The sequence below is a fragment of the Hemitrygon akajei genome, chromosome 13 (genome assembly GCF_048418815.1).
Source record: "Hemitrygon akajei chromosome 13, sHemAka1.3, whole genome shotgun sequence".
NCBI classification, from domain to species: Eukaryota; Metazoa; Chordata; class Chondrichthyes; order Myliobatiformes; family Dasyatidae; genus Hemitrygon; species Hemitrygon akajei.
The window spans coordinates 49484438-49506397 of NC_133136.1; the positions used below are offsets into that span (position 1 = coordinate 49484438).

Below are 21960 nucleotides of genomic sequence, written 5' to 3' on the forward strand. Positions count from 1 at the left end.
TTCAGCGCCCAAAAAATTTATTTTTATAAATGTCAATCGAATCTGTACATTTTCAGATGATTAAGTAAATATAACAGTTAATAAACATTTTAAAATTATATAAATAGAAAAAATTTCTGCAGACAAGACCTGTGGTAGAATATTTTGTTCTGACTCTTTGGCATCATCATTCCAAAATTAGTTCCTCTGCCTTTTACCCATTTCATCTCCTACTTGCACCCATTGATACTGTTTTCAGTTTCAAACATTTGTCTAATTTCTCCATATAAATTACACCCATATGACCCAAAATAGGACCAGGAGGACAAAGGAGAAATCTTTTTTTAAAATTCATTGTCATGAAATAGATCTAATTCTAATTTACAATTTAATGGCTAAAATGTTTCTTTCCTCAAAGATCATGCTTCAACTATTGAGAATTTCCAGTTTCTAATTTATATTTCCAATACAGAGTTTTGCTTTGTTTTATATGTTGACCATAACATCATGGTAGTGTGTTGCTGTTTTTTTAAATTAATTTGACTGGTGCTTATTTCATTTTTAACACCAATTTAGGTTTCTCGAATAACTGGAGTCATAGCGCTGAGAGATATACAACTTAAACCATTTAAAACAGAAAAAAAGTGCAGATGCTGGAAATCCAAAGCCATACACACAAAATACTGGAGGAACTCAGTGGGTCAGGCAACATCTATGGAAAAGAGTTTCAGAACGTTTCAGAATGAGACTCCTATTCAGGGTGGAGGAGCACCCATTCCCGTTTTGATCCATGACCTCTCCTTGTGCCAAGAAGAGGAGGAACACCTTATATTCTGTCTAGGCGTCCTCCAACCTGACGGTATGAATATCGATTTCTCTTTCCAATTAACAAAATGTCACCCCCCCCCCCATTCCTCACTCTGACCCTTTACTTCTTCTCACCTACCTATTACTTCCCCCGGGTCCTCTCCTCCTTCTTGAACTTGAGCAATTTCAAGTTCCTGGCTGTCAAGATATCTGACGATCTGACCAGTTTCCAACATATCAATACAGCTATAAAGAAGGCAATATAGCGACTACATTTCATTAGGCGTTTGAAGAGATTTGTTTTGTCAATTAAACCACTTGAAAACTTATATAGATGTACTGTGGTGAGAATTCTAACAGGCTGCATCACTGTCTGGTATGGGTGTGGGGGGCTACTGCGCAGGACTAAAAGAAGTTATAGAAAGTTGTAAAATTAGTCAACTCCATCTTGGGTACCAGTCTCTGTAGTATCCAAGGCATCTTTAAGGAGCGGTGCCTCAGAAAGGCGATGTCCATTCCTAAAGACCCCCATCACCCAGGGCATGCCCTCGTCTCATTTTTATCATCAGGGAGGAGGTACAGAAGCCTGAAGGCACACACCCTCAGTGATTCAGGAACAGCTTTTTCTTTCTGTCATCCGATTCCTAAATGGACATTGAACCCATAAACAATACCTGTTTTCTTATTAAAAATATGTATTATTTGTTTTTCCACTATTTTAATCTATTGAATATACATACGTAATGTAATTTATTTCTATATTATTATTGCATTGAACTGCTGCTGCTAGATTAACAAATTACACGACACATGCCTGTGATAATAAACCTGATTCCGATTCTCCTCCCCTATCAGATTCGTTCTTCTCCAGCTCGACACTTGCCACCCACTTGTCTTCAATCACCTTCCAGCTAGTCTCTTTCCCCTCACCTCACCGCCATCTTCCCCTTCCCTCTCAGTCCTGATCAGTGGTCTTGGTCCGAAACGTTGCCTGACTGCTGAATACCTCCAGCATTTTGTGTGTGTTGCTAAAACATTTCATACACTGTGGTTACAGAGGCGGAGTTTATATAATTCCAGTGGGCTACCTTTTAACTTAACTAGACTATAATGAGATCAATTTATGAAAAATATGTGGCCGTGAACTGTTTTAAATTGTAAGGATTTGGTCCAACACAAAAAATTGCAGCTAGAAGTCCAATGAAGGATATTTGACCTGAAGCATAAGCAATTTCTCTTTCCAGAGTCGCTGCCTAATTTTAAAATTCTGAAATCGTTTCTCTGTTGCAAATCCCAGTAACCTCAATGAGCATGCGCGTAACTCCTGCAACAATTGGACGTATGCAGCCTGGCGCGTGGCGTGTTTGCGTGGCTGCTCTTCTCGTTTTGCTTAAACATGGCGGCGCCTCCGTCGTCGAGCATGCGCGTTGCACTGCACTTTGTGAGCGGCTGTTCTGGTTGCAAGTCGCGTCCAAAGACGGAGCAGAAATTTCCAGAAATTAATTACGAGATGAGAAAGAAAATACAAAATTCCCCGAGCATCGGTGTCAAACGACTGGGAAAACAAAGCAAAATCATGACAGAGGGGTGTGTTCAGGGCTTTCTAGCGCGCCGCCGGCCCTCCTGCCAGCTGTCAGGATGGCCGAGTGGTCTAAGGCGCCAGACTCAAGGACGCGGTTCCTTCCCAGTGCGGGCGGGTGTTCTGGTCTCCGACTGGAGGCGTGGGTTCGAATCCCACTTCTGACACACCTTTTATCAGGCCCGCTCTTCATTTTTTCCCCCATCGTCGCCCTGCCCATTAATTGTTCTGTATGTTGGTTTACTTTTTGTGGCAAGTGAAAAATAAATACAGAAAAGGTAGAGGTTGGAAATCTGATCTGAAAACAAACACCCCTCCATTACTATCACCGATAACGACTGTGTTACTGAATGTTTAGTGATATATTCACAAAACAAATCTAGATCTGCAGCGGGATTCTTCTTACGGGAGACACAGAAATTTATTAGATGTTGTGTAAAAATGCAAATCGCAAACAGGTTGAATAAAATGAAACGCTTCAAGATGGGCTACTCGCCAACAATTGCAATTTTTGTGAAGAGTTGAAGCTTGGAGCAAGCGCGGGGAAACAATTGAATGTGGTATTTCAATAATGTTACAAAAAAAAAAGCACATGGAATTGGGGTAAGGTACAAGAGTAGATTAAGAGTTAGTTAACATATCTAAAAAAAATAGGAATAAACGGGCCCTTCAAGTGAACAATCTGACTTTAGCAACTTACAGGTATCGGTGCTTGGATTCTAATTAATCATAAAGTCTGAATTATTACTATCTTATATGAAGCGAAGTATGTTGTTCTGTGGCAGCAGTACAGTTCAAAGACATAAAAGTACCCTAAAATATGAAATAAACCAATAGTGAAAGGAAAGGAATAATGAGGTAGTTTATATGGGTTCAGGATTTAAGAAATCTGATTGTAGAGGGGAAGAAGATATTTTTGAATCACTGAGTGTGGGTTTTCAGGCCAATGTACCTCCTCCCCGATGGTACTAAGGAGAAGAGGGTGTGACCCAGATGGCGAGGGTCCTTAATGGTTTATACTGCCTTCTTGAGGACTGCTTCTTGAAGATGTCCTGGATGGTAGGGTGCATTCTACCCATGGTGTTGACTGAATCTACAATTCCCTGCAGTTTCTTGTGATCCTGTGCACTGGCGACTCCATACCAGGCTGTGCGGTCCTGATGAAAGTTCGACTGTTTACCCTTTTCCATATATCTTGCCTGGCCTACTGTGTTCCTCCAGCATGTTTTGTGTGTTGTCGTGATGCAACCAGTCAGGATGCTCTCCACAGAACATCTGTAGAAATTTTGGTAACTTACCAAATCAACGCAAACTCCTTATGAAGTAGAGCTGCTGGCACGCCTTCTTCATGATTGCATCAATGTGTTGAGCCCAAGACAGATCCTAAGTGGTGTTAATGACCTATTACTTAAAGCTTCTACCCTTGTTTGGCTGTGGTCACAAAAATGTGACATTTCCAAGTTTGCTGATAACACATGAGGATGTGAGTGGTGATGAGGACACACAGAGGTGACAAGAGCAATATGGGCAACAACAAGGCAGATGGGAAAAACATGAAGTTAGTGACTTTGATAGAAAATACAGAAATTCTGAGCTTTATTTAAATAGAGAAATTACAAAGTATTGATGTTGACTGGGACCTTGTCATCACTGCACATAAGCCACTGAAAGCTAACAAGCAGGCGCACCAAACATTTGCGACGGCAAATTGTATGCTGGTCTTTATTGTAAATGATTAGAGAATAAGAGTAAGAGTATTTTATTATGATTATATATATTACTCAGCTTGTAATTATAGAGTACAGAAGCAGGCCCACCATGTGATTGCTTGACCATCAATTACCCATTAATACTAATCCCATTCACCAGCACTTGGCCTATAACCTTCCATGCTTTGGCAACTTAAATGGAAGCTTTTAAATTTTGTGAGGGGACCTACCTTCACCTCCATAGGTAATATGATCCAGATACTAAAGAGTTTCTGGCTGAAAAATTTCCTCCTCATATTCCCTCTGTGTCTCTAACCCCTTTACCCTAAACCTAAGTCCTTCTGTATTGTGTATCATTTTGGTTTTTGATCTTAAGAGGATATGCTTGCTATAGAAGAAGAGCAGTAAGACTATTTACTGCAAAGGCAGGACAGACTGTCGTACAGGGAGAGATTATATATTTTTGGTTTATAATATTTTTTAAAAAAAAGATCGTTCAGAGTTTACCCAATCAGAAGCCCTGAATGAACCATGAAATCCAGAAACTGCTGAGGGCTATATCAGATGCATTCAAGTCTGGAGATTAGGAATGCTACAAGAGGTGCAGGTATGATCTCCAGAAAGCCATCTCACGGGTGAAATGGAGATTCCGGACTAGACTGGAATCAACAAGGGATGCTCAACAGGTTTGGAAGGGTTTGAATGCCATAAACTCCTACAAAGTTAAATCTTGTGACACAGGGGATAGCAGAACTTCACTTCCAGATAAGCTCAATGCCTTCAATGCTCGCTTTGACCTCCAGAACAGAGTAGAACCATTGTGCACCCTCATGTCTACCGATGATCCTTTGATCTCGGTATCTGAAGATGACATGCAGACTACCTTCTAAAGAGTGAATCCAAGGAAAGCATCTAGTCTGGATGAGTACTTAAGACCTGTGCTAGCCAACTGGCTGGTGTGTTCACAGATATCTTCAATCCCTCGCTCCGGCCGTGTGTGGTATCCACCTGCTTCAAGCGGGCTTCGATCATACCGGTGTCCAAGAAGAGCGTGGTAACCTGCCTCAATGACTCACCCAGTGGCACTAACGTCCATAGTGATGACGTGTTTTGAGAGGCTGGTGTTGAAGCATATCAGCTCCTGAGTGGTGACTTTGATCTGCTCCAATTTGCCTACTGAAGCAACAGATCTACAGCAGAAGCCATCTCCTTGACTCTTCACACAACCCTGGAACACCTGGACAGCAAAGATGCATATATCAAGATGCTCTTTATTGGCTACAGCTCAGCATTTAATACCATTATTCCCTCAAAACTAATCAGTAAACTCCAAGACCTGAGCTTTAATATCCCCTTGTGCAATTGGATCCTGGATTTCCTCACTTACAGACCCCAGTCAGTTTGGATTGGCAAAAAAATCTCCTCCATTATCTCCGTCAATACAGGAGCACCATAGGGATGTGTACTTAGCCCCGTCCTCTACTCACATTAGATCTATGCCCACGTGGCTAAGCACAGTTCCAACACCACAAGTTTGCTGATGACCCCACTGTTCTGGGCCATATCAAGCACGGTGATGAATTTGCATACAGAAGGGAGATTGAAAATTTGGCTGAGTGGTGGAATAACAACCTCTCACTCAATGTCACTAAGACCAAGGAGCTGATTGTAGACTTCAGGAGAGGGAAACCAGGGGTCCATGAGCCAGTACACATCGGAGGATCAGAGGTGGAGAGGGTTAGTAACTTTTAATTTCTGGATGTCACTATCTCAGAGGACCTGTCCTGGACACATTTTTTAAATATATATATATCTCAATAATTGCAGAGAAAGCACAACAGCCTCTATTTCCTCAGGAGTCTGCAGGGATTCAAAGTGGCAAGGAAGATTGAAGCATCAAGGTGAATGTGGAGGGGTCAGTGATAGCTCAGTGCGAGACAATCAGTAGCCAGATTGGCAGGTTTGGCTCTGGATCACCGTCGTTAGGGCCCTGGTCAGCGGGCACTCTTTATAGAAGGACTGTGTTCAGATGAAAATACGTTTCCATATTTTGAGATTTATGTGATTATTGGACTGTACTCTATATTGGTTTCCTTCAGTTTTTCAGCATTTTCTTTACTGTGGGCAATTGGATGATCTGTTAATTTTTTGTGTGCAAGGGGATTTGGTGACTGTCACTGTTCTTTTCTGTGAGGGGTTCTGGGATTGCTATGTGTGGAAGATCGTTGATTATTTTTGTGACTGCTTTTTGCTGTTGGGAGTGTGTGGATTTTGTTATTTTTCCCTCATGAAAATGGGGGGGGGGGGGAGAGAAGAAGAGTACTATCTCTTCTTTCAGTTAGTCCTGACGAAGGGTCCCAGCCCGAAACAGCGACTGTACTTCTTCCTATATATGCTGCCTGGCCTGCTGCGTTCTACCAGCATTTTGTGTGTGTTGCTTGAATTTCCAGCATCTGCAGATTTCCTTGTGTTTGCAGTCTCACTTTAAGGACTCTTACTTCATGCTCTCATTATTTAAATTTGCATTTGCAGAGCTTGTGTTCATTGATCCTGTTTACAGTTATTGTTCAATAGATTTGCACTCTGATAATAAATTTTACTTTGTACTTTAGAAGAATAAAGATTGTAAAATAATTGTAGAGGTTTCAACAGTGTGGATCATGGGAGAATGTTTGCCTTAGCTGAGGAGTATTAAACTCTTAAAAATAAGTGTTAGGCCAGTAAAGTGAGGAGAGAGAACCCTGGACTGAATGATGTCATTCAAAATAGAGATTGATTAATGTCCGAGTAATAGAGAAATTAAGGTCATTAGTGAAATGGCAGCGAATTATTTCTGATGTAGAAGTCAAGCACAGGTCATTAAAGGGGCTGAATGGCCTACCTTGTTCCTATTTTTTTCTTTCTCCAAAGCTTTTTAAGTGATCTAAGAATTAGGACTTAAGATTACCTTTTAAAATGCCACTGATACTGTTGAGATGATCATCAGTTTAGTAACGATATGTAAAACATTTTTACCATAAGTTTGCAAGTACATTGTAATATTTCCTTAAATACAACTTGTATATTTGAAGGTTCTGTACATGAAGTTATACAAACATCAATTATATTTACATTTACTAGTATTGTTCAATATTTGAGTGTGTAGGATGGCTGCAAGAGGAGTTCAAAAAATAAAACAAAAACTTCAAATGTTATAACTATATTAGAAATACATGTGCTAATTTTATTACAAAGTGTATACATTTGGTAAGTAGAATAAGAATATACTCTACATACAAATTCAAAGTACATTGATTTTGCATATTAATTTTTCATTATCTCCAACATGGATATACCATCTTTAAATATTCTTATTAGGGAGGTAATTTTATCATTTCTGTCAATATTACAGCTAAGCTTTATAAATTATAAAAATAAATTATCTCAACAGTTTGTCTCTATGGATAGATGTAAATAGTTTAAATATTCAATTAATTTTTAAAAGAAAGCTTTCCAAGTTAGCCAGCAAATGAAGCTATTTTGATTATTGCGAGATTATGTACAGTTCCTGTATGCTGAAGGCATTGAATCTCCTGAGCGATGTATCACTCTCAGATACTACGCTCAGTCAGTTCTGAATATAGTAATTCTATAAGGTACTGTTCTAAGGCAGGAAAGAAACCCAAATAACTATTTTTCCTTGGCTGGTACATTACCAGCATTTTGTTTTTACTATTTCCAGAAATGTTCTAGATTTTAAGACAGATAAGAATATCAGGTGTCACAGTAGTGGCAACTATTTGAGCACAGACAAGTCTTTGTGAAACCTTCTCAGATGGTAGTGCAAGTGCTTCTAGTAAAGGTCATTAAATGGAAAGCTGGATCAAATTTCTTACCAAACTTTAGATACTGAAACCAACTGTAGCATTTGTTTTTCTCCTTCATTGTTATAACACAGTGTAGGATGGAACCTGCAACCTCTATTTGATTAATAATTACATGTGGCAAAATGGTTCACTGTTAGGTCAGTGGATCTGAAGTTTATAGGCTCAGGCTACATTTCAGCAACCTGAGCAACTATATCAAGGCTGAAATTTGGGATAGGCTTGGGGGTAGGAAGGGATGCTGTCTTTGGGAAAGAATTTCATGGCACTATGCAAAGAACGAGTTTGTTCTCCTATTAGCAGACTTGATCAAATTGCTTGACACTTTTTCTAACACAAGAGGTAATTCACTGGCTTCAAATTGTTTGGGACATAATAAAATCTAAAAAACACACAAATACTTTTCTATTTTCCTTATTGCCAGTTAACATTTTTTTGTACTTTCCATTTACATGCATTTTCCCTTTACTCAGGACACCTTTAATGATTGATTGCCCTCTGGAAATTATTTTCAACAATAGATCGTAGAGGCCTCATCCAGTTAGAATCTATCACTTCATAATAGTTTTCTAATGAACATAACTAATCAGGGAAATTCAATATCCTAATTTAGAAATGGTTTGAACCATGTGGTGGGAAAGCAGTTTAAAAAAAACTAAAACCTTGGTTCTGAATTCTTCTCCTCATGTTGCCATCTTGTCAATTTCTGACACCTAAAACGGAACTTTCCAGAATTGAGATTTAGTTAGTAGAAGGAAAAATAGAGGGTTTGATGCAGTTCTAAAAAATTAAGCTGAGATGTTTGTCCTGACACTGACAAAACCTCTCTGGAGATGGTGATGAATAAATACCTGCCACTTAGTTCCGGACATGAGAGTGGAAGGAATAAGAAAAATTAAAAGATATAAAATACTGGCTAATATATCCAAACAAACAAGCTGTTCTTCAATTTAAAAAAATCATCTGAAATAAATTTGGAACTAACACAAAATATTTGTGCAGTTGTGTATCCTTCAGCACCATGAAAATATAATTTTAGTAAAATTTTAAAATACTTCCAAATGACTAACAAATTGATTGGAGTTATACAAACCCTTCGCTGAAGAGTTAAGAGAAACGTAGTGTCTGGCTTGGCAGAATCAACATGGTCTACAGGAAAAATGGTGAGTCGAAACAGCCTTAAATTTCACAGTTTAGACCTGTCTTCACAAAAATATTGATTTCTTTTTAGGATTTTAAAGGACTTACCGAAGGCCTCAAAACTGAGGGAAGATCTTTTAGAATGGAGGCAAGGAGGAATATTTTTAGCCATGGAGTAGTGCATCTGTGGAATGCTCTGCCACAGACTGAGGTGGAGGCAAAGTCTATGGGTATTTTTAAGACGGACGTTGATTGTTTCCTGATCGGTCAGGGCATCAAAGAATATGGGAGAAGGCAGGTTTATGGGGTTGAGTAGGATCCGGGATCAGCCATGATGGAATGACGGAGCAGACTCGATGGGCTGAATGGTCTTATGGTTTAAGAACTCAACAAACAAAAAAATTCTGACGTGCTTTTTACCGTTTTATCCTGGCAATTTACTGGAGGAAAGGCAGGGTAAGGGTGTGTGTACGGTTTGGGGGGTGGAGAGGGGGAATAGCATGGTGTTCTACTTCAATGGGTACATGTTTTAAAGTGCCAAGGCAGCAATGTTCCAGAACAAATTACCTGGCTGTTGGACAACTCATTCAATATTTGTATACTGGAGGGCTAACACCTATAGCTGGTTACTATGGAAATCATAGATTAGCTAGATTATATTAAATCACAGAACAGTATATCACTCTAATACTGAGAGAATGGGATAAATATATTTTAATTTAGTAATTATTAAGAGTAATATTGTTTCAAATTTATGCAAGATATACATTGTCTTTTGGGTAGGAAGTGATATTTAATTTTAGTTCATACTTGGCTCTATTCAGTGTGAATGTTTTGGATGAAATAGAAAATAACTAATTCAGTAGTTCTTTTACATCAGTGACCTTCCTTCTGTCATAATGTCAAAAGTGGATGTTCACTGACAACTGCAATACGTTCAATTCTAATCACAAGTCTTCAGTTAATGAAGCAGCCCACACCTGCATGCAGCAACCCATGGAAAACATTCAGGCAAGTAATTTCTGTGCCACATCGATGCCAAGCAATGGACATATACAACAACACTTATTGAAATGATGACATTACCATTGTTCAATGCCTCACTATCAATATACCATAGGCTAGAAACTTCTCTGGAGCGGCCCACAGATACTTGGTGACAATATGGTAAAGCAGAAGATGGGCTCTCACAATAGATGGCTCACTTATCTTCTTGAAATCTTTACATCCTCTGCAAAGCACATCAGAAATGAAATGGAACACTCTCTACTTGGATAACTGCAAGTCCAACACCCAAAATGCTTAGCATCACTGAGACAATTTTGCTCACCTGAATGGCAGCCCAGCCACTACCTCCATTTTCATCATCACTATCAGATCATATTGCAGCAAGCAGAGTTTACAGAATGCACTGCAGTTACTTATCTAGCCAATAGCATTTCTTACGCCCACAATCTCTGGCACTAAGAGGAACAAGGTCAAGAAGTGTATGAAAACACCACCATCTACAAAGTTTCTTTAAGTCTTTCATCATGCTGACTTGGAAATATATCGTCAGCTGTTTTGGGTCTAAATCCTGGGTCTCACCAGAGTTCACGCCTGGTTTATGAAGTCAATTCACCATAAACATTCTCATTCTGACTTCTTCCCCCTTCCAATCCTGATGAAGAGTCTCAGCCTAAAACTTCAAATGTCTGCAAAATCTCTTCTGCTTATCAAATACTGGCCTCCTAAATTAATTAAAATGTCAGTTAAGATGTATTTCAGATATTTCCAAATGTCTTGTTAACCTAAAATAACGTGATTTGCTAAGTCCAGCAAACAGAGCAGATACTCAAACTGCTCACAGGTTGTTCTAGTATTCTTCAATGTCAAACAGGGAAGTTTGACAGTATTTATTATTTTTTTTTAAAACACACCTTTCTCTCTTTGTATCATTTACAGTGGCCTTTTCCTTCTACTTTTCTAGTGACTTGATTGCAAACAGGAACATATCCATAGGGAGAATTATTGGAATATACCAACTGTATTCCTTTGAAAAACAGGAAAGAGTAGACAGGTACACAGTTAAACTGAAATAAATCTACATCATATATACAGCACACTTACTAAAGCTTCTATAAGTTAAAGGATTCTTTAAAAACTGCTTTAGCCAATTTTTGTCTAATCTAAATCTTCCACCCAATGAAGTCTGGCATAAAATAACATTGTCTGTCTTCTTGAAATGGCTTCATAAACTAAATCATCAAAATACACAAAAATAATATTCCATTATACAAGTAGTAATTAAACAATTATTTATATTTCATTTTCCTTCTTTTTTCTAATGAAGCAAACTAGTCAAGATTAATTTGGGAAAATAAAATGAATTCAAGCCTCCCCCCCACCCTCCAGCGTATTTGTGTTTAGCATAATGAGCAGTGAAAACAGTACTTTTCATGTGAAATGTTGATACTAATGTAATAGGACCATCTCTTGAAAGTGCTGCCAATACTAACTACAACAATTGCAAAGGAGAACAGTTTAATCACATTGTGAAAAAAGTGAAGAAGAATTCCAGAAAGTTTTGAATTTGGTTAGGATCCTTTAAAAATCCTTCATTGTATGCGTGATTAATCAACCTAATAGTGTAAGAGCCATGTAGAACACAAGATTTGATTAATAAGCGATAGCTTTTTGCTGGGATGCTGGAGCATCCCTCCAGTACACAAGGCCACTTGAAATACATCTAGGATCCTTGAACGTAATAAGTCAATGTAAGCTGGAAGACATCCGTCTAGAAATTCACCCATGATTAATCCCATTAAATGCACTATTTGTGGTTTCCTCCTATTTGATTGAAGTCAGTGGAATACATTTCAGAGGAAGAGTAAAACACAGTGATGTTACACTTTGCACTATTGTCAGTTGATGAATTTTTAGGCAATAACACCTTAGAGTAACTTTCACTTTTGATATAAAGGCATGGTGGATCAGCAATGCACCACAAAAGCTTGGTGAAAATTAGAGATGGTTAATAATATGCAGCAAGCAGTAGTTAACTATCTATGTCAAAGGTAAACATTCTTTGCACATTTTAAGACACTAAATATGAATACTTGCTACTTGACTGATGAATATGTTACATGTAAAAATGATTAATTTCTCAGCTTCAATCCAGCAGAAATCTCTCTCACCAATCATTTATTGGTAAGAGTTGTGCTTGTAGATATCAGGAGTCAAATCAGTGAACTTTTCCTGAACCTTGTTATTATTTCACATCACTAGTTATGCCAGAATTGTTAAAAATGATTTTAAGTGAGGTGGACAAAGCTGAATGACAGATTACTCTTGTACTTATTTCTTGGTCTTAAGACTGGAAATTATTTAAACTGATCAGCACATAAGCCAAGAGTTAGGCATTTCACAGTATTTTTGTTTCATTATATGAAGATGACTCATCAGGTGTTTTACAAACAAAAACACAGCACCTAAGAATTGAAAGAAATATCCCTTGTAAGGATTTATCAACACTTAAAGATTTTACACAGTAAACATTTTTATAGCTTGATAGCTTGTTTTGTTTGGAGGTATGTATGGTTTTCATTTTCAGATATAGCAGTTACATTTTTTGTTAAAATATAAACCATTTTGTCCTAGAAAGTTCAAATATTATTTAGTATCTACAAAGTATTTGCAATTAAATTGGAAGATTAAATATTTTAATATTTAATAAACTTAGAATAGCAATTTCCTGAATTTAGTAAATGGAAAAAAATCTTACACTTTCCACTCTCTCATCCCTAACTACTTTGTAAGGAGCCTCTCTTTGATTTGACTCAAAAAATGTTGAAAAGTAGTAAGGTCCTGTAACTGGACTATTCCTGTAAACTACATTACAAACGAATGCTTCAATCATGGAATAATCATGCAAAATGAAATAACTATAAATAATTGTGAATCTAAAGGACAGAACTATAACATTATCATATGCCAAATGTTCATTGAATTGTCAAATGGTTTATTATAAAAACAATGTATCCCAAATTGGAAATGAAAATCATACATAGTAGCTCTAATCCCAGTAAATAATCTTTTATCATAGCCCAACTCCTTTTGTTATGGGTAACAATATTTTTCACTCAACATTTTGGTAAGATATAATCAAATATGTTGATACTGAACAGGATAGAGGTACATGCAGATAATCAGTTAATACACTCAGTTCCTGCATAAGCAAGCTCAGATGATTTGTTGCAAAGAACATTCTTTTGTTGGTATAAAATGACCCTGTACAGAGCTTTGACAAACTCTGAGGCTAAAAGTTGATAAAACTTCACTGCTCATGAAAACACAAATATGTCTGATGTGACAAACAGCATTACATATTGCATTTTATAGCTAACATTCACTTGTCTTTTCATGCAGAATAAATTGGTCAAGTTCAGTTGGCATCTCATTATCATCCATTCCTTCTACACTCTTTGCGTTCTCAGTTTCACTCTGCACTGATTCACTATCGCGGTGACCTTCCTCGCTGTGCCTGATGCCATAGCCAAAGTAGATTGCAAATCCTTTGAACAGAAAAAAATGAATAATTAAATAGAGGAAAAAGTGAAATTGTGGGTTATGGCTTTCAAGATGTTGGAATGTGATCTACATTCCAATGTCCTGAGAACAAAAGTTCAGTGAATCTAGAAGATGCCACATGTGGGAAACAGGTTTAGGGATGTACAGGTTTAAGCTCTATGGTCTAGTAAGCTGTAGTCTGACAGGTTGTGAATAGTACAGATTTACACTAATTTAGCCAAGATCTAAACTTAATTAAGATCTATAGATCTACCATTGCAACTTTTGTCACCTCAGTCAACAGTTACAGGACTGTTCTCAAAACCCAGGAGTGCCAATACAGAGCAGTCAACCTGCTTGGAATATAATCATCGGGTGCGGGGTGGGTGGGTGGGAGGTGTGGCAGTTTCTGTGGTTTGACACCAATCAGGTCTGAAGTGGCTGGATTGGAGAGTTTCACCTGTATTTGTACAACTACTCTACTCTCTGAGCGGAAGTCAGACAAAATGGGGCTGGTGACAAAGGCAGAAGTGGCACGGAACCATGGGACAGTTTGTGCCACTTTAAGACTTGCGCAACAGTTGGGGACATGACCAAAGTCCACAGTCAAACAGAGGATTGGATGATAGCCAATGCTGTTCCACGGTTTAAGAAAGGCTCTAAACATAAACCAGGAAATTAAAGGCCAGTGAGTCTGACATCAGTTGTGAGAAAGTTATTGGAAGCTATACTAAGGGACCAGATACAAGTGGTTTGATTAAGGATAGTCAACATGTCTTCGTGTGTGGCAGTTCATGTCTAACCAATCTTAAGAATTTTACAAGGAAGTTATCAGGAAAGTGGATGTTGTCTACATGGATTTTAGCAAGTCATTTGACAAGGTCCACATAGGAGGTTGGTTAAGAATGTTTAGTTGCTTGGCGTTCAATGAGGTAGTAAACTGGATTAGACATTAGGTTTGTGAGAGTAGTAGATGGTTGCCCCTCTGACTGGAGCTTGTGACTAGTGGTGTATCACAGGGATTGGTGTTGAGTCCATTGTTATTTGTCAGCTATATCAATGATCTGGATGATAATGTGGTTAACTGGATCGGCAAATTTGTGGATGACACCTAGATTGGGGGTGTTATGGATAACGAGGAAGGCCATCATGGCTTGCAGAGGGATCAGCATCAGCTGGAAATATAGGCTGAAAATGGTAGATGGAATTTAATGCAGACAAGTGCAAGGTGTTGTACTTTGTCAGGACCACCAGGGTAGGTCTTACAAAGTGAATGGCAGGGCACTGAGGGATGTGATAGAATAGACAGATCTGGGAATGCAGGTCCATAATTCGTTGAAAGTAGTGTCACAGGTAGATAGGGTCATAAAGAAGGCTTTAGACACATTGGCCTTAATAAATCAAAGTATTGAGTACGGGAGATGGGATGTTATGTTGAAATTGTACAAGACATTAGTGAGGCTTAATTTGGAGTATTGTGTCCAGTTTTGGTCACATAACTACAGGAAAGATGTAAATAAAATTGTAACGGGTACAGAGAAAACTTGTAAGAATGTTGCAGTGTTATTAGGAAAGATTTATTCCTTTGAATGAGAGATTTGATGGAGGTATACAAAATTATGAGGGGTATAGGGTTAATGCAAACAAGCTTTCCCCATTGAGGTTGGGTGGGACTACAACAGAAGCTCATGAGTTAAGGGTGAGTGAAAAGTTTAAGCAGATCAAGAGGGGAAACTCCTTCATTCAGAGGGTCGTGAGAGTATGGAATAACCTGCTAGCACAAGTAGTGCACGTGAGCTTAATTTCAATGTTTAAGCTAAGTTTGGATAGGTACATGGATGGTAGGGATAAAAAGGGCTATGGTCCTGGTACAGGTCGATGGGAGCAGGCAGTTTAAATGGCTTTGTCATAGACTAAATGGGCCAAAAGGCCCATTTCTGAGTTGTACGTCTGTCACTCAACACAGCCTCCTTGTAAGGATCACTTTAACATAGTGAGTGGAGAGTGCAGCACGGGGCCTAGAGGGGAACGAGAAAGATGAGCATTTGGTAGTCTGGTTGCAGCTCCTCTGCCCTTCATGATCTCTTCTGTTACAAATATTAGCTCACATTTTGCTCAAAGCTTGATTGGTAACTAAGGGAATAAGCGAATCTGATCTACAGGCATCAGTGAGAAGCATCAATGGGCGTGCTCTCCAGCTGAAGGCTGAGCTGCAGTCATTCACACCATCTTTTTTTTGATGTGCAATTACAATTGTTAAGTGGCCGTGCTTCCCTTACGGAGACTGTCTGAGCCGTAGCCTTTGTGTCTCTACAGGTGATCAGACAGATTTTCCCAACCTTTGAACAGTTCAATTTTGTCACCTTGTCTTGACTTTGATACACACCAAATGGTTTAAGCAATGGCAGAATAATACACACAAAATGCTGGAGGATTTCATGAGCTCAAGCAGAATGTATGGAGAGCAATAAAGAGTTGATGTTTCAGGCCAAGACCCTTCACCTTGTTCCTCTGCTCGCTGCAGAGCTGATTATGCAGAGGGTGCGGAAATAGAAGGGCATCACAGTAGGATATCAGTGGTGTGACCTGATTGTGCAGGACGCAGGCGAGCAGAGGACCAGCTCAAGATCTCCCGACACCAGAGCTGGTTCTGTAGCGCAGCAGCAGGGATCGTTGTGATTTGGCGCTGGTGCTTTGTAGGTCTGTATTTTCCCACCATCCATGAAATAGTTTCCCTGAATGTCTCCCACTGGCCCTGCTCAGGGACTGATGTATCTTCAAGTGGCAGATTTCCATCAGCTTTGCTGCCTCCCCTCAGGCTGATAAAATTGCTCTCTCTGTGCTTCTCGATAACACAAGCAAGCCTTTACTTAAGCCTGTGCCCTCTGCCTTTGGGCTCCCCAAGCCAGTGCATGACCTACCAGAGAAACAGCAATTGATAAAAGCCTGGACTGCCAGATTTTCAGCACATGCTGTTTTTCACTTTTCACCATTTTGGTTTGGAATCTTTTAAAGATGGCTTAGTTTTGGTGATGGAGGATTTGTGTTACCCACAATAGGCAATGCCAAGACAAATTTTGAATATTAATGCCTGCTGGTGTGTTGACAGGGGTTTGGGAGTGGGCGCTGTGAAATGAAACTGTTATTAGTTACAGTCTTTGTGAAACAGGAAACATTTGAAGGGAAAGGAAGCTGCTCCATCGGGACCATTACTACCATCAGGAAGGAGGTACAGGACTCCAGTATTTTAGGAACAGCTTCACCTGTGCCAACAAATTTCTGTATGGAACATGAACCCATTAAAGCACCGCATTTGCATTATTTATTTTAATTTACAGTATTATATGTCTTGAATTGGAATTCTGCCACAAAACAACAGTGATAATAAACCCAAATCCGATTTCTGATTACCCCATTTTTGTGTCTCTTCTAGTTTTCGCCCCTCTTTGCAACATCTTTCCTTACAATGTTTTGTCTTATTCTTACAGCTGAAAGACTATGAGTGACACTATTAATGAGGTGGTTAATGAGGAAATTTGTGACACCCTGCAGTTCCAATTTCATTTCCAATATCCATTCCTATTTCAATCCACCACATTTGTGTTTTTTTAAAATTACCCTGACTCAACATTGCATTGTTCTCTCAATCCTCCGTCCACTCCCCCAAAGACCCCTTCACCCAAAATCAATTTTCATCTTCATCCTGTCACTTCCATTCTTAATCTTAAAGTTTAATTTAATTTTAAAATTATTCCATAGGGACAAGCATTTTTCATCAAATACAAATGAGATAATAAATTGTTCTAAATATAAAGATTCTATTAAAATTGAATCATATACCCTCCAGAATCTTAAAATATCACAAATACCAGCTAAATGAACAATGTTTATAACCAAAAAAAAAGTTAACTACAGTTTACTGCTCAAACTGTACATTTGAAATTACAATACATTCTTGTTTCTATATATTAAAAATTTAAAGAGATAAATAGAAAGATGCAGATATGAAAACTAATACCAAGGATACTTACCGAAAATCATCCAAATAGAAAATCGGATCCAAGTGCCCCCACTCAATTGCATCATTAAGTAGATATTGACAAAGATGCTGAGTACAGGCAAGTATGGCAAGAGTGGCACCTAAAACATAAATAATACGATTAACATAAATAAATTATCAAGTATACAATGGTCTTGTAATCCTACACTTAGTTTTCCCATAAATGGCAATTCACAAAAAGATCTGTAGAGATTATGCAGTATCAGAGATATGGTTGTGCAGATTCTACAATTAGAAATCAGTCAACGTTGGAAAGAAAGGAACAGAGGCAGACAACCCCTCCCCCACTGTCAGTATTGATTCCTGTGACACCCCACTAGACACTCCCTGTCAGTGAGAAAAAGGTCATTTCATTCCCACTGCCTGTCAAGCTGTCCACAATGCATGCCTATGCAGTAACAATACACAATAGGTGCAGAAGTAGACCATTCGGCCCTTCGAGCCTGCACCGCCATTCTGAGATCATGGCTGATCATCTACTATCAATACCCAGTTCCTGCCTTGTCCCCATATCCCTTGATTCCCCTATCCATAAGATACCTATCTAGCTCCTTCTTGAAAGCATCCAGAGAATTGGCCTCCACTGCCTTCTGAGGCAGTGCATTCCACACCCCCACAACTCTCTGGGAGAAGAAGTTTTTCATTAACTTTGTCCTAAATGACCTACCCCTTATTTTTAAACCATGCCCTCTGGTACTGGACTCTCCCAGCATCTGGAACATATTTCCTGCCTCTATCTTGTCCAATCCCTTAATAATCTTATATGTTGCAATCAGATCACCTCTCAATCTCCTTAATTCCAGCATGTACAAGCCCAGTCTATTGTTATCATGCAGTCTGGTAAATTAAACCATTAATTGACTATTGAACACTTGCCATTTCAATAGATACTAAGCATTCACAATCTCTATGAATAAGGATTAGCACAAATACTTGCATGACAAAGCACCTTTTCAATTTCCCAGTACCTGAGGCCATTATTGGCATATTACATACAATGAACAGAAATTATGCAATCTAAGAACCTTTTATTTTTAATTGGGGAAAAAAGTTCAGGAAATGTCAGTGACAGTACCTAAAATTAGCAGAGTAACCCAACCTCATGCACATTAGCCTCTTATATAGGACCTTAAAGTCTAAATATAGCACATCAGTCAGATCTCCTTTTTCTATAGTACTAACGACCTCAAAGAAAGACACCAGTTTGATTCATTAGCATGAGCTATTTTTACAAAAATATATAATATAAACCTATACCAGATTTTGTCCAATCTGCTATCACATCTTTTAATTGCAAATTCTGCATGTTGCCCACTGGTGACATTAGACTCACTGGTGTGGATTTTGCCATACATCCCAAGTTATTAATGTAAACTGAGTACTAGAACTGATTGCTGGAGTACTTAACTGGTTACATCCTTCCACCATAAAAAGAGTTCATTTATTTCATATTTGTTTTAAATGTGACAGCTATTTTGAATCCATGTTTATAAACTTCCTTCAATACCTTGGGCTCTCAGTTTGTGCCCCAGCCTTTTATAAGACACCATGTCAAATGGCTTTTGGATACCCAAATACACTACATATGCAGGATCCCCTCTATCAAATTTCCCTGTCATGTGCTCAAAGAATTCATGTGAATTTGACAAACCTGATTTCAAAGTTCTAAGTAAATTTATTATCAAAGTACATATAATGTCACCATATACAATCCTGAGATTCATTTCCTTGCAGGCATACTCAAATCTGACAATCATAATAAAATCAATGATAAGACTCTGCAACTAGTGTGCACGATAACAAACTGAAAACACAAGAAAAATAAGTAAATAAACAATAACTATCAAGAGCATGAGATAAAGAGCCCTTGAAAGTGAGTCCATAGGTTGTGGGAACAGTTCAGTGATGGGGCAAGTGAAGTTGAATGAAGTTATCCCCTCTGGTTCAGAAGTCTGATAGGTGAGGGGTAATAACTGTTCCAAAATTTGGTGGTGAGAGTCCCGAGGCTCCTGTAACAATTTCCTGATGGCAGTAGAGGGAACAAAACATGACCTGGGTGGTGGGGCCTTGATGGATACTGCTTTCCTGTAACAGCACTCCTTGCAGATGTGCTCAATGGTGGGGAGGGCTTTACCTGTGATGGACTGGGCCACATTCACTACATTTTGTAGTATTTTCCATTCAAGGGCATTGCTGTTTCTATACCAGGCAGTGATGCAGTCAGACCATGCTTTCCACTACACAGCTATAGAAGTTAGTCAAAGTCATAGACGTCATGCCAAATCTTCATAAACTCCTAAGGAAGTAGAAGCACTGCAGTGCTTTCTTTGCAATTGCACTTGTGTGCTGGGCTCAGGACAGATCCTTTGAAATAATAACTGAGGAATTTGAAGTTGCTGACCCTCTCCACTTCTGATCCCTCGATAAACCAGCTCCTTGGCCTTGCTGACACTGAATGAGGGGTTGTTGTTATGACACCACTCAGCCACATTCTTAATCTCCCTCCTACATGCTGATTTGTCACCACCTTTGATTTGCCCAACGACAGTGATGTCGTCAGCAAACGTAAATATGGCACTGGAACTGTGTTTAGCTAGTGAAATTACTTTTATAAGTCCATATTAGCTATATTTGATTATTGACTTTAGCATTTTACCAACAATAAAAGTTAAACCGCCTGAGAGCTCTTTGCCTTTAACATCCCTCCATTTTGAATAAAGGAACCACATTACTGTTTTCCCACTCAGAATATAGAAACTTTAAAAAAAATCAGCCTAAGGATCAACTTTCTTTAAAGCCCTTGGCTTCAGGCCATCAGTTCCTGGCAATTTGACTGCCTTTAATCTCATGAGTTTTTCAATGTCAATCGCTTGTGATTGCAATTTTTGTAAAGTTCCTGAATGTCTGCCGAAATTAGCCTGTCTGTTATTTTGGAGACATTTGAAGTATCCTCCACGGTGAAGGCTGATACAAGAATAATGGTTTAACTTATCTGCAATATCTTTGATTGTTGTTATTAATTCACCAGCTTTGTTCTCTCAAGGTCCCACACTTACTTTAGCAACCTTCTTCCTATTTACAAATCCATATTAACTCTTATTGTTTGCGTTGATATTATATGCACATTTTCTCTATAGATCTATTTTTTTCTTTCAGAGCTTTTCAGTCTTTCTTTTTTTTTTTAAATTTTTTAAATTAGTTTTTCAAAACAGTTTACAAAATTAAAAACCCCAAATCCCAGTGGGGAGCATTAGTACAGTGCAAGATTAAGCATACAATAACAATATGCTACAAACGAAGAGAATTTAACAAAAAAGCACCTACCGGTAAATTAAAGACAAGTGAGCTTAGTGTCCTCCCCAATCCCCACAACACAAGAAAAAAACAACAACAACTCCAGACCAACCACCACACAATATAGAGAGTATAAGTCAGGACAGTCAAACTCCCAGACTGTGAATACACTTAGTAACAGAGGATAATAATGCCTACTACCAGAAAAAAAAGAAAAAGGGAGCTGAAAGCAAGGGACCGAAAAGAAGAGAAAAAAAATTAAAAAAAAAACCCTAGTCAAGAGGAAGGTTATGAAAGTACTCGATAAAAGGTCCCCAGACCTTATGGAACTTTAGATCCGAGTTAAGAACTGAATAATGAATTTTTTCGAGGTCCAAGCAGGCCATAATGTCGTTAAGCCATTGCGCATGAGTGGGCGGGGCAACATCTCTCCATCTGAGGAGGATCAAGCGTCTCGCCAGGAGAGAGGCAAAGGATAGTATTCGGCATTTGGTCGGGCCCAGACATAAATCTGTCTCGCCCCAAAAACCGAACAGAGCAATTAAGGGGTTAGGTTCTAGGTGCTGATTCAGAATACCCGATAATGTAGTGAAGACATCTTTCCAGAATTTCTCCAAGCTAGGACAGAACCAGTACATGTGGATGAGAGAGGCCACGCCCCTCTTGCATTTATCACAAAGTGGACTAATGCCAGGGTAGAATCGAGATAGTTTAGATTTAGACATATGGGCTCTATGAACAATCTTAAACTGTAAGAGGCAATGGCGAGCACAAAGGGAGGTTGAGTTGACCGATTTGAGAACTGAGTCCCAGCTCTCCTCGGATAAGGAGATATTTAAATCCTGCTCCCAGGCCATTTTAATTTTATCCACAGGGGCCCGCCGTAAGGCTGCTAGTTTATCTCGGATAATTGAAATTAAACCTTTACCTAGTGGATTAATGGAAAGAAATAGGTCCATAGCATTTTTCGCAGGCATTTCA

At 38.8% G+C, this 21960-nt stretch overlaps 1 protein-coding gene and 1 non-coding gene across 10 annotated transcripts in view; one reads left to right on the forward strand and one right to left on the reverse strand.

Moving 5' to 3' along the window:
• The first annotated feature begins 2418 nt into the window (after window positions 1-2418).
• trnal-caa (transfer RNA leucine (anticodon CAA)) lies at window positions 2419-2532 on the forward strand. The gene is made up of 2 exons: window positions 2419-2456; window positions 2487-2532. It is a non-coding gene; the product is annotated as a tRNA-Leu (tRNA).
• A 4725-nt stretch (window positions 2533-7257) lies between these two features.
• Window positions 7258-21960, reverse strand: part of slc7a2 (solute carrier family 7 member 2) — a 131229-nt gene continuing 116526 nt past the window's right edge. For all 9 annotated transcript variants that reach the window (XM_073064579.1, XM_073064577.1, XM_073064582.1 and 6 more), the window contains 2 exons: window positions 17657-17765; window positions 7258-13630 (listed from right to left, as the gene is read on the reverse strand). In XM_073064579.1, coding sequence (XP_072920680.1) covers window positions 13458-13630; window positions 17657-17765 — 282 coding nt within the window. In that variant the 3' untranslated portion in view covers window positions 7258-13457. The remainder of the gene's footprint in view (window positions 13631-17656; window positions 17766-21960) is intronic.